The sequence below is a fragment of the Portunus trituberculatus genome, chromosome 16, assembly GCF_017591435.1.
Source record: "Portunus trituberculatus isolate SZX2019 chromosome 16, ASM1759143v1, whole genome shotgun sequence".
Taxonomy (NCBI): Eukaryota; Metazoa; Arthropoda; class Malacostraca; order Decapoda; family Portunidae; genus Portunus; species Portunus trituberculatus.
Window position 1 is genome coordinate 5,801,216 of NC_059270.1, and position 12,500 is coordinate 5,813,715.

Below are 12,500 nucleotides of genomic sequence, written 5' to 3' on the forward strand. Positions count from 1 at the left end.
AAAGTAAGGTGAATAGAATAAGGGTGAGAGTAAGTAGAAAGTCTTGTGCAGCGAGGCCGCGGGAAAGGGGGGGTAGGCATGCACTTAGCAAGCTCAGAAGAGGTAATCTTGTAAATAACGGTAGAAGACAGCAAGAGGTAGAACTGAGGATATTTTGTGTGTGAAAGAATCTTATCCAAGCACGAGACACTTCACGCAGTAACTTCTCACCTTGCCATTGTATAAGTATTATCTAACTGGAGGAACACTCACGCAGGCAACACTTAACACTCGACTTTATGATAACTGAAGGGCCACGAGTTGAAAAGTAAGATTAGAGACTTCCCACGAATGTTCATTGTGGAGCAAGAAGAATGTTCAATGTTACTAGAAACAGATGATACTTGTTTAGAACGTTACGGCTTATAAAGTAAAGGAAATGAGTACTTTGAGGCACTGAACAACACACTGTTTGTTTGTCTAAAGAGAGAGAGAGAGAGAGAGAGAGAGAGAGAGAGAGAGAGAGAGAGAGAGAGAGAGAGAGAGAGAGAGAGAGAGAGAGAGAGAGAGAGAGAGAGAGAGAGAGAGAGAGAGAGAGAGAGAGAGAGAGAGAGAGAGAGAGAGAGAGAGAGAGAGAGAGAGAGAGAGAGAGAGAGAGAGAGAGAGAGAGAGAGAGAGAGAGAGAGAGAGAGAGAGAGAGAGAAATCTAAGCGCCTAATATGGTTCTCCTGGGGTTACTTGATGCGTTGTTCGTCAAGCAAATGACGCTAATTGATGTAAGACAATCATACGAGAATGTAAACAAGGCAATGCGTTTGACTCATACTACTGACAGACAACATAAAGAGTGGGTGACAGAACAGAACCTGGAAGCTGACAGGTCAAAATAATTGATGATAATATAGCACAGCAATATCACAGCGGCTAAGATTAAAGTAAATAAGTAAGAGGCAGCTTCTAAATGCAAATTAATACCAGACTCCATTGGAAGCTTTTGTTACGTCTAAGGTTCCACCGAAACATAAAAGGGAGGATGACCAACACTCAACAAGGAATTTCAGTAATTCAACTGAGGAAAATATACCTATTTATCTATCTATATATGTCTACACGTACACACACACACGTACTGTACACACACACACACACACACACACACACACACACACACACACACACACACACACACACACACACACACACACGATCATCTCTACACCTGAGTATCACTGGCACTCCCTGGACAAGGTGCCTGAAGCCGCTGTACAGTGAGATGGATGTGCTGCAGCGTGGTGTTGTCGCACATTTGTATAACAGGTTCCGTTCCATAGCGGTGCCCGACACTCCGCCGAGAGGGTCCCGCAGCAGCAGATAGCGGCCGCCGCGGGACATCACTCTCAAGGTGAGTCCGTCCGCCTCGCTGCCCCCTGCTGGCATTTCCGTCCTAACATCGGACACTACATCTTACATTCTTTGTGTGCTTTGCATTTCTTCCTTCCTTCCTTCCTTTCTGTATAACAGTGTGTGTGTGTGTGTGTGTGTGTGTGTGTGTGTGTGTGTGTGTGTGTGTGTGTGTGTGTGTGTGTGTGTGTGTGTGTGTGTGTGTGTGTGTGTGTGTGTGTGTGTGTGTGTGTGTGTGAGAGAGAGAGAGAGAGAGAGAGAGAGAGAGAGAGAGAGAGAGAGAGAGAGAGAGAGAGAGAGAGAGAGAGAGAGAGAGAGAGAGAGAGAGAGAGAGAGAGAGAGAGAGAGAGAGAGAGAGAGAGAGAGAGAGAGAGAGAGAGAGAGAGAGAGAGAGAGAGAGAGAGAGAGAGAGAGATTCACCAGTCTTGAGGTGACTGGTGATCGTCAGTCACACCTTGCCGTAGAGGCTGAGAACTCAGGCAATCCGATCTACAGGTAAGGCGGAGACCTTTCACTCAGCACACACGTCAGGCTTTTTGCTCCAGAAGGACTAAAAATCTTTGCACTTGAGCAGGCGCGGGACCACAGACTGCCAAGGCGAAGACGCTGCCACTGAGCTAGTCACCTGTGTGTGTGTGTGTGTGTGTGTGTGTGTGTGTGTGTGTGTGTGTGTGTGTGTGTGTGTGTGTGTGTGTGTGTGTGTGTGTGTGTGTGTGTGTGTGTGTGTGTGTGTGTGTGTGTGTGTGTGTGTACTGGTAGGACAGAGTCAACAATCCAAATAAAAACCAGTCTACGTCGCTGACAGTACTGGCGCAAGGTGCATCTGCTGAAATCTTCCACCTCGAAAACGGAGTGACCACCACCACCACCACCGTCGCCGCCACCGCCGCGGTTCCTCTTTACCCGCCCGAGGAATGCTATTGGTCCATATATGGCGTCGGGTTTGTCAAGCGCAAGACCAGCAGACGAAGCGGCCGCCAAGCAGGTGGGTAACCCTTGCGGCTCCCAGCACTGGGGCGAGTGTGGACCCCGCAGGCTGCCCGGGTGTGGAGGAGGAGGAGGAGGAGGAGGAGGAGGAGAGAGAGAGGAGAGAGAGAGAGAGAGAGAGAGAGAGAGAGAGAGAGAGAGAGAGAGAGAGAGAGAGAGAGAGAGAGAGAGAGAGAGTGTGTGTGTGTGTGTGTGTGTGTGTGTGTGTGTGTGTGTGTGTGTGTGTGTGTGTGTGTGTGTGTGTGTGTGTGTGTGTGTGTGTGTGTGTGTGTGTGTGTGTGTGTTCAGACGACACAATCTAAACCAATCGTAGTAATGATTCTTTCAGCAGACTTTGCTGTCCTGGTCTGGGATTGTCTGCTTTCTGATTCTTCTCTCCAAATTTTACGATGAAGTTCAGGTGACAAAAATCTTCCATTTAATTATATCACGAACAACATTGGTCCCAGAAAAGAGCCTGCAGAACACAAATACATTAGTGCATATTCATAAGCAGTCCATTGATGTTTAGCCAAGTTTTGATTCAATCGTGTGATCCCAAAGCGCTTGATTTCCATCATTAGCTTACCGTAATGAAATTGGTCAAAAGCGATAATGGTGAACAAAAAAAAAATAAATAAATAAATAAGAGGCCACTATAAGATATTAGTATAGCAGATGAATAAGTTTACTGAGGAGTGAAGTCGTGCTATAGTGCCATATCAATGAATATCGTTCACAACAACCTTTTCTTTTCAAACAGATAAACACATCCTGCGCCTTCATACCTTTTGTGTAAACAGGAAAATCAAAGTCCACCATAACAAACGCCTATCTGTCTATCTGTCCTCGAGCGTCAATTACGAGGCGAGGCTTACCCAGTGTCACGGTCGTGGGTTGCGCCAGTGTCTGCTGATGACCAAGGCCTTCTCAATGTTGGCCCGCAAATATTTTATGTATACGTGCTCCCGTCAGACACTGCTGGGTAATGCCTCCTCCTGATTCAAGTCACGTGGTATATTTATTGCAAGAGTGTCATCTCCTTCAGCTGACAAAATATTCATTGAAGAATTTGTAATCGGTCGTTATTTAGTGTATCTATGAGAGATTCCGCTACAATAACAGGGATATTTTTTCCCATAACAAGGCATCTCGGTTCTTCTGTCTGCTTCGCATGTTTCGTGGCGGAGCTTGGAGGCTACAATCTGTATCCATCCCTAACACCTGATCAGGGAAGGCTCAGGCACATAAGATAATGGTGGCATAACTTATCAGAGAGAGAGAGAGAGAGAGAGAGAGAGAGAGAGAGAGAGAGAGACTCATCAGACCACCGCACACCCGGTAGTAGCGAGCAGCATCACACCTCCTTACAGACGCTAGTACAAGTGTTGGCCGTCACCCTTCCACATACGCTCTCCAGGCTTGTCTGTGGCGCGTCTGACGGTTGGCTAGTGTCTGAGTGTAGTGGCGGCAGTGACGATGGTGGTGGAGGCAGTGGTGGTGGTGGTGGTGGTGAGGGTAAGACTACATCATTACGTAATAAGGTTATATATAAAACATTGCTATTGGGCAAACAGAGATGATAACGCAGTACACTGAGTGGCGCCTGAGGGGGAATGAGTGTTTCCTTTGCGATAACATGTGCACTGGCGACTTTACTTGGCGTCCTTCGAGTGTCCCGCCAGTGTAATGAGCTTTTACAGAGTCCACCCTTTTCCCTACTTCAGCGCCTCAGCGACGCCAGTTTAGGGTAGGGCATCCACGGCACCCCCGCAGCCTTGACGCCCACAAGGTCGTGCCACCGACGCCACTGTCACCGATGCCACTGCCGCCATCACTTAACCACCATCACCGTCGCCGCCAAGAACAACGACAACATTGTAATGAAAAAATCATGTAAAATTGTCGAGACACAAGGACCCACACTGTTCCGTTTCAAGTAAATGTGTGTGTGTGTGTGTGTGTGTGTGTGTGTGTGTGTGTGTGTGTGTGTGTGTGTGTGTGTGTGTGTGTGTGTGTGTGTGTGTGTGTGTGTGTGTGTGTGTGTGTGTGTGTGTGTGTGTGTGTGCACGTTCACCCATACATACCAAACACATCACCGATAACCCATCAACAGCCTCCCCCAGCAGCGGTGCCACAAAAACTGGCTCGCGTCGCCCAGACCTGACCAGACGCTTCACCCTGGCGCCGTACACTCCTCGCCCTTCCCGGCCTTGTGGGAGTCTGTCCTGCTGGATCTGGCCCCCCACCCCCAAACCCACGCACTGCCCAGCCTCACCACGTGGCGCGACACACACACACACACACACACACACACACAGCAAGGTCATATAATCCAAGTCTCTCGATAAAGGACAACAAACAAACCTCAGGCTGTGACGATAAGGCGACTCAAGACGTAAGTAGATACACGTCTGATGCATTTAGTCCTCTAGCACATTTTGACCCCAGAACTGTACAGAGGGAGGACAGCAACGGAGGGGCGACGGTATAGGGAGGAGCAGTAGTAATAGTAGTAGTTGTAGTAGCATAATATTAGTAAGGATTGTTTCTTATATACATTTCATAAAAGTTGACCATAAGGATACAAAAAAACTAAAAATAAGGACTCTTTAACTAATACTTCCTTAAGAAAAAAAATTATAATTAAATCAGAGATGGATTCCAGTTGGGTGAGACACATCACTTCCCATTTTCTTTTATAATGTGTCTCGAGGCTCTGCTTTGGAAATGGACTTAGTCATGTAAAGGTGGGGAAAAAATAATTCAAGTTGAGGTTATAGTGATGGTAATAGAAGAAGAAGAAGAAGAAGAAGAACAAGAACAAGAACAAGAACAAGAACAAGAACAAGAACAAGAACAAGAACAAGAACAAGAACAAGAACAAGAAGAACAAGAACAAGAACAAGCACAAGAACAAGAACTAGAAGAAAAAGAACAATAACAAGAACAAGAAGAACAAGAGGGAAGTAGCAGCAGCAGCAGCAGTAGTAGTAGTAGTAGTAAAGGAAGAAGAACAACAACAACAACAACAATAACAACAAGGAAGTAGTAGTAGTAGTAGTAGTAGTAGTAGTAGTAGTAGTAGTAGTAGTAGTAGTAGTAGTAGTAGTAGTAGTAGTAGTAGTAGTAGTAGTTGTTGTTTCTGTACTGATGGTGCTAACAAAGTGGCAATTTATTGTTACCAAATCAGTTCTTTTTACAATAACTCTTGATCTGGGATGTTTTCTTTTTTTTTTACCCGCACACTTTCTCCCTCGCTTATCGCCAGTTGTCCTCTCTGACCGCTGCAAACTTGTTCTTTATGTCTCCTCTTTTTATCTTCTATAACTTCAAATCACTCTTGCTGCTACTAATTAATTGTTCTCTCTCTCTCTCTCTCTCTCTCTCTCTCTCTCTCTCTCTCTCTCTAAGATTACTTGCTCCACTTTTTCAATTCACCATTCACTTTTCTTCCTCTTCTTCCAACAATATTCTCTCTCTCTCATGTTGAAGTTTTTTTCCCCACTTCACACCAGCGCAGCGTTGCCTCCATAAACACCTTCTATTCTTCTTCAATTTTCTTTTTTTCTCTCTCCACTATTTACCTACTTTCTCCAGTTTTCTTTAATCTTTATTAGATGCACACTCTTACATCCCTCGTTATGCTGGTGTAGTAGTAGTAGTAGTAGTAGTAGTAGTAGTAGTAGTAGTAGTAGTAGTAGTAGTAGTAGTAGTAGTAGTAGTAGTAGTAGTAGTAGTAGTAGTAGACAGGTTTCTATTACATCATAATCCTCCCAGCTACAGGTTTAAGATTCGTCGGCTCAAAGTTTATTTAAATCTTCTACCGCAAAAATAATCTCTCTTTATCTGGTTCACTGTTTGTCCTCCCTTCTTTGACCGTCTCTATCCAGGCCCTCATTCTGTTGCTCTAATCCTCCATCTTAGTAATAGATGTAGTAATAGTGGTAGTAGTAGTAGTAGAAGAAGAAATAGAAGAAGAAGTAGAAGTAGAAGTAGCAGCAGTAGTAGTAGTAGTAGTAGTCGTTGTTTCTATTGTTGTTGTATCGGTTATATTCAGTTATATTAGAAGCGATGGCACATATGGACTCCTCAACTTGAAGCGCAGTATCTTAATGGAGTGAACATTATTCAGCTGAAACCCTCAGCACTCCGTCTCCCTCGAGGAAGGCCGGTAAGCCGCGCCATTCATCAAGACAGACTCTGCTCAGCTTCCCGGCGAGGCTCTCCAAGGCCCCTAGTATTCTACCTACTTGTGGCGCCAAGGCCGCCCTACCTCGCCTGTCCTAGAGTGAAGGAGTGAAGGAATCGAAATGTGGTGGTGGTGGGTGCTCGTAATGGGGAATAAAAAAATATAAAAAAAAAAAAAAAAAAGTACTGAACGTTCTTTATCACTACCTGAGGAGTATCAAAAACTACAAAATACGTGTACGCACGCAATGCTGAATCACTCGTGTGTGTGTGTGTGTGTGTGTGTGTGTGTGTGTGTGTGTGTGTGTGTGTGTGTGTGTGTGTGTGTGTGTGTGTGTGTGTGTGTGTGTGTGTGTGTGTGTGTGTGTGTGTGTGTGTGAGATACTAAATTAAAAACAAACCCAAACAGAAAAAAAAATACAGACTGTCCTACTGGCTAAAATAATTAACAAACCTTTTTTTTATCACTCGAAAAAAACATTCCTGAATGGCGGAACGAAAATAAAAGGCGGCAAAGGCACCGTCGCCTTGCCCTCATCCCCATTACCACTAGCAATATCCCAAAGACAAACATCCAAACCTCTTAATTACTCAACCCCGCCAGACACAGACAGATTCCCCGACGCTCCGATTTTCACTTTAATTCGCTCAGCCAAATTTCGTTTAGCCATCCTTAAACAAACACACACACACACACACACACACACACACACACACACACACACACACACACACACACACACACACACACACACCTCATCACGACAGTCCAAAACCATTAAACTCAAACTTGGACAAATTGCCTTCTGGTGATGATGTGAAGGCAAGAGAACAGAGACGAGGCTGAAAAATTGACAAAACCGATGACAATGAGAAAAGGAGAGAGAGAGAGAGAGAGAGGGGGAAGGCAGGTGGACGGAGGGACAAGAGGTTACAAGGTCCAACTGAGAAGGATGGATGGAAGACAGAGGGTGAGGAAAGAGAAGCAGTCAAGGTCTTCTCTAGGGACAAGTCTGCCGCTCAGTGTTTCACCACTCAACGCCCTTCTGTCTCTCCCATATATCTCTTGATCCCTCAGGCATCGCGACCATGAGAAACACTGCTTACTGATCCTCCCACTACACCGCATTCCTACGAGATTTAGGGGTTGTGGATTAGTGGTAGATGTGTGGAATTGGTTCAGTTATTGCGTTGTTAGTCTAGTCAATGGAATTATTTAAAGGATTATGGATATGGGTTAGGATGATTGGTGGGTGTAAGTTGGTGAGTTTCATAAAGGGACTGCCACGTGTAGGCTTATTTTGGCTTCTTGTAACTCAACTTGTAATATTGTGTGTGTGTGTGTTTTTTTTTTTTTAGTGTCACTGCTACCGCCATTACTATTACTATTTCAAGAACTACTACATCTACAACAACAATTACTATAACTACTACTGCTCCTGCTGTCACTACTACTGTTATTACTACAACAACAACAGCAACTACTACTACTACAACTACGCACTATTACTACAAGGTCGATATTTTTAGTCAGGTTCGTCTCTTAGATTTTCATTCTTAATTAGATTTTTATTTTTGAATGGAGTTACGCTTGCATCGTTTGTATGTTTTTTAGCAGGACATATTTGGTTAATGCGTTGGGTTACAATGTGGACACAAATTTTGAGAGGAGTCAAGTGGGTACAGAATTATAATATCTAAAAGTGGATTGCAAGTTTTTGCGTAAGCTTAGATAAATTAAACTACGATTATCTTTTTTATTCATATGTTTTTTTTATTAGATCTGTCCAATGAAGGGCCAGTCAAAAAGGTCGATGAACTTTGCATGAAGAGTGTGCTAAGTGAATGATGCAGTAACGGTTCCATTTCTAAAGTGTAAAGTTTTATTTTCTCGTGTAGTGATGTAGGGAATGCTACAGTGGCCAGCCTAGATGAAGCTTTAAAAGACTAGATAAATAAAGCGACAGGGATGACACATTCTTACAGGCAGTGTGTGTTTTATACACGTGTAGGATTGCTGTCATCTTGCGACTTCCACCATCAGTTTCTTAGTTTTCGTGTTCCATTACGGCTCACGTTGAATAAAAATTGCCGGCATTTTCTTTCACTATTTCGTGTGTTTCTTTTCCTGGTCAATAAATTGCTACCATTCCGCTATGAAATCTTGAGTGAATGATTCGCTGACTACTACAACTGCTACTTCTTTTGATGCAACTACTATGCTACTACTACTCATGCTCGTGGTGGTGGTGGTGGTGATGACAATGGAGAGGAGACAAACAACAAATAACAGTATACAGTACCCAGACTCGCCAGTTTCGCGTACCTTCCATCACCATGTCGTCACTCACCTGAAACAAGAAGAGAGGAAAGTTAAGCAAGGTTCAAAATACAACAACAAACCAAATAACCAAGTCTCTGGGGGCACTGAGGGATGCGGAGGACTGCTTCTCATTTTCTAAAGCAGCTGCTGGTTGCCCTGTGCCCTCACGTCACACTCAGACACAGCAGCTTAGCATGACCTCGTTTACAAACCCGACCTCCCGGAGACCTCCAAGTGTATATGGACCACGAAGGGCTGCCTGCCGCTTCCCAGACAGGCCTCAAGTTACTGACTGGTACGCCCTTCCCTTCCCTCACCTCCCCCATCACCCACTCGTGTGTCATCCAGCTCACGATGGTTTATTTTGGTGTATATTAATATGTACTTGTAATATCCATCGTTTCTCAAGTATATTGTAAATTAATCATCTCATAATTTGTCTTGACCTAATTACTTTTTTCTGTGGTTTCGCAAAGAGTCGGGTGTTGACGGCCGAGGACACGAACAGACGCTCTTCTGTTTCTTCTGGTTCCTCATTACTCTAAAGCCGCGGGACAAGCGCTTCCTGGGTCGCGCTGTGCAACTGCTAGGCGAGGACGACGCACAGAGATGATACAACGATTAGAGATGATATACAGATGAGAGAGAGAGAGAGAGAGAGAGAGAGAGAGAGAGAGAGAGAGAGAGAGAGAGAGAGAGAGAGAGAGAGAGAGAGAGAGAGAGAGAGAGAGAGAGAGAGAGAGAGAGAGAGAGAGAGAGAGAGAGAGAGAGAGAGAGAGAGAGAGAGAGAGAGAGAGAGAGAGAGAGAGAGAGAGAGAGAGAGAGAGAGAGAGAGAGAGAGAGAGAGAGAGAGAGAGAGAGAGAGAGAGAGAGAGAATATCCAGATTATCTTACTTATACTGAAGGTGATAACGCATGAAAGGATTCGCGAGGAAGGGAAAACATAAACACGGGAGAGAATAAGTTATGGGTTTTTCTGACAGCGTTTCTCTAGATGGAAGTCAAAGCAACAAGTGAAGACCCCGATGATTTAGACCTGTAATCTGAAACGCTCCGCTCTCTCAACACGAGTATTTTCAAAGGCCACAGAGATGACAAGTTGGGTTTGTAAGGCTGCTTTTTCCTATGAATTGTGTAATAACCTTGTTCATTTGTCATTAGAACCATAAAACCGCCCTTGAAAATGTGTGTCATCTAAATCGGAGCCTTTTGAAAGTGTGGAGGGGCAGCACTGAACTGTTTCTGTATACGGTCCTTAGTGCGACCCGGCACACACCATCAGGCGGTTAGCTGAGCCGTGCCCACAGAACTCTGAAGGGGGAAATTAGTCACTTAGGTTGTGGACTGTGGTTAACGGTTAGATTAGGTTACACTCACACACACATACACACACACACACACACACACACACACACACACACACACACACACTCTCTCTCTCTCTCTCTCTCTCTCTCTCTCTCTCTCTCTCTCTCTCTCTCTCTCTCGTAAATCTTTTCTAAGTTTGGCCCGTACTCACGACGACTATTTTCAAAAGTTCTAGTTAAAGATACTCAGGTTCTTAAGGGTATTTTTATGGCTCTGGTGATGGATTAGCAAGATTTCTAGTTTATCATAAGGAGAAACTGCCTTGAAAACTCTGCTAGTCGTTTCTGGGAGCTTGAAAAATTGTCGTAGTGAGAGAGCAAGGCGTTTCTGAATATAGATGGTCTTTACTCCCACGATTCTTCCCAGCAGTGGCCGCCGTTCCGTTGCTACGCGGCATGGAGGACAAACCCTGGATTCCCCACTACACACCTGCATCACCCTGCCCTACGTACACTGGGCACTGAGGTCCACCCACCCTCCCATTATCTCGCCTAGTCCATCACCTCCATTAACAACTTGCACCATTCTAACGACACGCCCAACACACCTTTTTTCTTGGCTGTTAGTGCAGCTTATCTTTACTTCACCTCTAAAGTACGCGTCTGATCATAATCCTGGTGCAGTAAGTACCATGGGTAGCTACTAAAGCCCCCAAGGGAAGGTGTGCAGTGGAGCAGGTGGTGTCCCCGTGTCAGGGTCCCGCCACTCACCGTGCCCGCCGTCATAACACAAGAAAACACAACAAAACGAGTCAAGCAGGAAGGCATACGCGTCACACTTTCTCTTGCCTTAAAGAAGAATAAAATAACAATTCAAGAAACATCTAACCGTGTAAACTTTACGCTACAGAATAAGTTCCAGTCGACTCACTTTTGCAAACTTCGGCGTGCCATCACCAGTTACATTTGGGTAAAACCAGATTGATCCCTCAAGAATGACACAGTCTGACAAAATATTTAGCACGCATCTTTTGAAGTACTCCTATTTCCTTGCCTGGATTGAACTAATTAGATTCTTGAGACAAGAAGCACAGAACAAAGATTCACCACACCCACAATCGCTGCATCAATCCAGGCCGTGTTCCAAAGCTCTTTACACAATAGATTCAGTGTTGTCCGGTAAAAAGATAATGTCAACGCCCCTGAGAGTTCAGTTTCCGCAATATCACGTTTTTCTTGTGACACTCGGTTTTCCTTCATTTAGGGCAGTCTATCGCCAGCCTCGCAATCACACCAACCATTTCAATCAACACAACTCAAGCAATCATCCATAACTCAGCGCCGGACTCTCGTGATATATACTCTAAAACCCTCCAACACTTCCTTCACCGCGGCGGCAGGAGGGAGGTTGCGGCACACCACGCTGGTCATGAGCAACACCCCGTGGGATGCCATTAGGCTCCCTACTTTCACCCTTTTATTCCTCAATTGTCGGTTTAATGAAAAGTTTGACCTTTTGCACCAATCTGCAGCTGACCTCCGTGCGCCGAGCCACCCTTCAGCCTTTCTGGTGAGGCAACACCAGCACGTTCTTCTTTTTTTGTTTGATTTCATCCCCTGGAGGAGAGGAGTTGAAGGTCTCCACTGTACCCGAGGTTAAGTTCCCTCTAAGATAACAAGAATAACCCTCTATACAATCATCCTCTTCTCTAAACAAGGTCACACTAACTCTCATTTTTCCTTCAGTAGTGCTCTACTTTGTTACGAGTCCTTAACGATACCTTCCCTCTCTCGATACAGAAATATCAACACTCGCTATGACGATACATCATCACACGACTGTTGCCGTCCCTCACCTTAACACACTTCAAGTAAAGTATCCCTCTCTCACTATATGTCTACACACTCCACTCAGCGTCCGCCATTCATCGCCTCCCTCCCCTCAGTGTACTGATACGGCAGAACTTTCTCCTCCCCGCTGTTTGCCTCGCGTCATGAGCGCTACTTCAACCTTTCGCAACTTTTCCTTCGCTGAGAATATGACGTACAGATTTCCGTATTTTTTTTTTCTTTTTTTTTTTTTTTGTGTGTAGCGTTTAGTTCAAGATGTAGCAGTCACTTACCGCCTCAATAAACACTACCGGATCACTGAAACACTGATATTTCATGCTTAATACCTTGTCATGACTCAAACTCTGAGAAAAAAAATTGAGACCTCGCAATATAATTCAGATTCAGTTTGGGGTTTCGAAACTTGATACTCCAACCTGTCACGTGTCTGTCATCAGGGTGAGTTCTTACATACATCTTCACTTTTCAGTCAAGTGTGTGAA

General features: G+C 44.8%; 1 protein-coding gene across 1 annotated transcript in view; it reads right to left on the reverse strand.

Annotated features, from left to right (window-relative positions):
* Positions 1 to 12,500, reverse strand: part of LOC123504649 (transcription factor EB-like) — a 113,953-nt gene that overhangs the window by 17,215 nt on the left and 84,238 nt on the right. The window contains exon 5 of the mRNA XM_045255377.1: positions 8,841 to 8,888. Coding sequence (XP_045111312.1) covers positions 8,841 to 8,888 — 48 coding nt within the window. The remainder of the gene's footprint in view (positions 1 to 8,840; positions 8,889 to 12,500) is intronic.